Source organism: Cyprinodon variegatus, unplaced genomic scaffold (genome assembly GCF_000732505.1).
Source record: "Cyprinodon variegatus isolate N-32 unplaced genomic scaffold, C_variegatus-1.0 Scaffold788, whole genome shotgun sequence".
NCBI lineage: Eukaryota > Metazoa > Chordata > Actinopteri > Cyprinodontiformes > Cyprinodontidae > Cyprinodon > Cyprinodon variegatus.
In genome coordinates this window covers 50,104-53,792 of record NW_015151241.1, presented here as the reverse complement: position 1 = coordinate 53,792, position 3,689 = coordinate 50,104, and the positions used below count along the sequence as shown (strand labels likewise).

Below are 3,689 nucleotides of genomic sequence, written 5' to 3'. Positions count from 1 at the left end.
TATGTGAGTCAAGGCAGGTGAGCAAATACTTTTGGCAATATAGTGTATATATATATATATGTATATATATATATATTATTTTTTTTTATTTTTTTTTTTTACGATTTTGGTATTATTGACGTGTTGCTATGTCAGTAAAAGACACGTTTTACTCCAGTTAATGATTAATTGATTACTAAATTAGTTAACAATTATTTAAATAATCGATTATTCAGGATTAATCCGATTACCGGTAATTGGTTCATCCCTGCTGTAAACAGTCCCATAGTAAAGTTCCCATAACTGACCTTATTTTCTGTATATTCCATTATACTACTGCCACTGAGATAGTCATGCTATATTTAATTAATTTACCAACCCTTTGGAAAGATACTCAAATCCTGGAAAGAATAGCTATTAATCTATAAGTAGAAAACTTTTTCTTTTTTCAATTTTGTTTCCTCTTATTTGGAAAAATTGCTGTTTGAAAGGACAGATATGTTGCAACATATTCGCAAGAAGTTGCCAGTTGAATAAGTAGACTCTTTATATTTCAATATTTTCCAAAACAATTTCCCTCTTTAATAAAACATCATTTTTCTTTTGTTTGAATAATCTCTATCTTTAGCTTCCTCGTCTCTTTACTACATGTTACTGCTAACTGACTCCTGTCCAGCTTTTACCCAAAAAAGAACACATTCATTATTCACTTTAGTCAAACCATACAGTTGATGTCATTTTGTGCATGTTCACCTTCCTGCAGAAGCATCCTGCACCTGAGGACTGGCTGTACAAAGAAGCCAGGAATTTGTTTCTGAAGCCAGAGGTGGTGGACTCGTCCACCGTGGAGCTGAAGTGGAGGGAGCCTGATGAGGAGGCGCTGATCCAGTTCATGTGCAATGAGAAACAGTTCAGGTGAGCATGCTGGCTCACAAAGCCTTTTTCTTTTGTTTTACCAAGATGCTGCAGTAGAGTGATCTGCTCTCACAGTGATGGCTAGTTGAACTGTTCTTGCATAGTTAGTCCACTAGTCTCCACTGTTGGACTTTTATTTGCAGTGTTATGACTTTTCTATTGTGTAAATCTTACTTTAACTGTCCTTTTAGATATTTTTCCAAGTTGTTGCCCACATGCCACATAAACAATTCAAAGTGTTTTGTCTCCAAACACAGAAAAGTCAAAATTCTTGCATGCAGCTGGGTTTTTTTGGAAATGCTGAGTCATTTTGGTGTGTTTGCAGCGAGGACAGGATCCGTAACGGCTGTAAGAAGATTCTGAAGAGCAGGCAGGGCAGCACGCAGGGAAGGCTGGACTCTTTCTTCTCTGTCACTGGATCTCTGTCCTCCAAAAGGAAGGTGAGCTTCGAAACAGCTGCCGCGCCTACTGACTGCTTCCACAGCGACCCAACATTTATTTAAATATTCTCTTAATATGAGTGTACTTGACGGTTACATATCATTTAACAGATGACTTTACTTCTGTTTATTTCCTGAATTTTCTACTTTATCTCTGTATTTTTAGGAACCGGAGACCAAAGGACCTGCAAAGAAAAAACAGAAAACTGGAGCTACTCCGGGCAAATTCAAGAAGGGCAAATAGCCTGAACTTGGTTCCCTGTTGATGTCTCTGTCATAACATTCAATGAATCTTAAATTCGGCAGGAAAAATGCTGCAAAGGACGAGGTTTTTGTTGAATGATTGTTTCAGTTATACAACCTTGTTGTTTACAACCATCCACGATCCAAGCTAGCTGTATTTTAAGGTGCTGAATGGTTTTAGCAAGGCATGTTCGAAATAAAAAGCTTATTTTGTAGTGAAAAATGTTTCCTGACTTCTTTTTTTCATTTCAAATGACCACATCTGCAGAAAGATTTTAATATTTCTGCAGTCCAATTACCTAAATTTGTAGAATTCTTTTTTGTTCCTTGACATCGATAGTATTTTATTATCAGCTAACACACTGATCCCTTTTGGGTTTCCACAATCATTCCAAGCATTCTTCACCAAATATACCAACCAGCCTCCTTTAAAAATGGTTTTATTTTTTACAACTAAATTTAGCTTTCATATAACTAGCCCTTAGGTCTGAACTAGCGAAAAAGATCTGCATAGTCAGTTTGATTTAAGTTATATCTCCTTATTTAGCTGTTTTAATGTACATCTTAGACTAAAGATGCATTTTGTAAGAGCAGAATTTGCATGATTTTATAAAATCTCTTATTTGGAGGTGATTCAGTAGACCTTTGGTATATGAATTTATAACCCCTCCCCTACGGGATGGTCTTGGATACTTTTGTCTGAATAGTCTCTTTATAGCAGGAATGGTTCATTATCCCTGCAGTTATGTTCACCCCTTAAAACCAGAATTTAAACAACCGTTAGAATATGGATGCAATAATGAACACATGTAGCCCCAAACTGATCCTTATAGGACTGATCTGGGGCATGAAGGTTAAAACAGAATATCATATGCCATGATGTCATCCGAAGTCTGATTAGTTCAGTTTTGCAATAGATGTGTTTGAATTAGAAGTACAGTTTAACCTATAGGTTTTTTTTTTGGTAAGAATTATATATTATATTAGATACCTTGTAAATTCCAATGTTGTACATAAATAAACCATAATTCACTTACGCTGAACATAAACCTGTGTTAATTTGAGTATCTGATGTGTTTGGTTCTTTCGCAGTGTTTTCTTGACGTGCAGAATCCATCTCCTGTTTTGGACGAGCTTAATAATTAATTTACCTTTCTATTGATCTCAGCAGTGGGCTGCCGTCGTGGGGCACCCGGAAAGCAATCAGGGTTAAGGGTCTTGCTCAGAGACCCATGTTGGCAGTCTGTGGAAGTGGGTTTTGCACTTGCAACCTCAGAATTCCAGGCTCTATGCCCTGACCACTAGGCCGCCGCTTCCCTCCAAGCTTTTCGTGCAGCACTCTGGTTCTGGGCCTTGTGCCAGTGTTCTTTACTCGAGCCGGTTCGGCTAGATGACCGTGATTCATCCATTCTCTGCCTCAGTCAGTACTGGCTGCACGGCCTCAGTTCACCAGGCTCACCTCGGCATTTAGTGATTTTTTGCTAATTTAATATACAAGTTAAATTATTCTGTCTGATCGAGCTTTTGTGTTGCAGAGAAATCCAATATTTTATTTATCCAATATTAACATATTTAAACTACTCCTTTTTAAAATTCTTGATGATTTACCAAAGGGTTTTTAAAGGGCAGACACACACTGAATTTCTACACCAGTAGCTCACTGTGGTTGCATACAGAGGTCTTTGGATTAAATCACGGCATCCAATTGGCTTATTATGTTTTATTTCTCTGCTTTACACTTTATTTTTGTGCTCTTTGTTATTAATTAGTGTATATTTAACATAATAAGACCACAAAACAGAGTTAGATTACAGCAGGTAGAAAAGAAAGCAATGAGGCAAAATGAGTCAGCAACTCCCAGAGACAAGTAGAGCTTTGAACACAATATGAATGTTGCTGTTCAGTGAAAAGGGATCTAAAGCTGCCAAAACATTTAAATTTGGCTGCCAGGTTAATGGACACAGTACACAGCTTAGTAATACTGATACTAGTGATAGCAGCGCTGTTCTCAGGCTTTTAGATCTAGAGATAGAAACTTGTATATGAAATTAGCAATTGTTCAAGTTAACAATTTGATGTGTTGTTGGAAAATTTAGATTTATCTTCTATCAT

The 3,689-nt window shown here is 36.9% G+C and overlaps 1 protein-coding gene across 1 annotated transcript in view; it reads left to right on the top strand.

Moving 5' to 3' along the window:
• Positions 1 to 1,800, top strand: part of fen1 (flap structure-specific endonuclease 1) — a 6,798-nt gene extending 4,998 nt beyond the window's left edge. Inside the window, exons 10-12 of the mRNA XM_015396287.1 lie at positions 743 to 894; positions 1,220 to 1,334; positions 1,501 to 1,800. Coding sequence (XP_015251773.1) covers positions 743 to 894; positions 1,220 to 1,334; positions 1,501 to 1,578 — 345 coding nt within the window. The 3' untranslated portion in view covers positions 1,579 to 1,800. The remainder of the gene's footprint in view (positions 1 to 742; positions 895 to 1,219; positions 1,335 to 1,500) is intronic.
• The last annotated feature ends 1,889 nt before the right edge of the window (positions 1,801 to 3,689 follow it).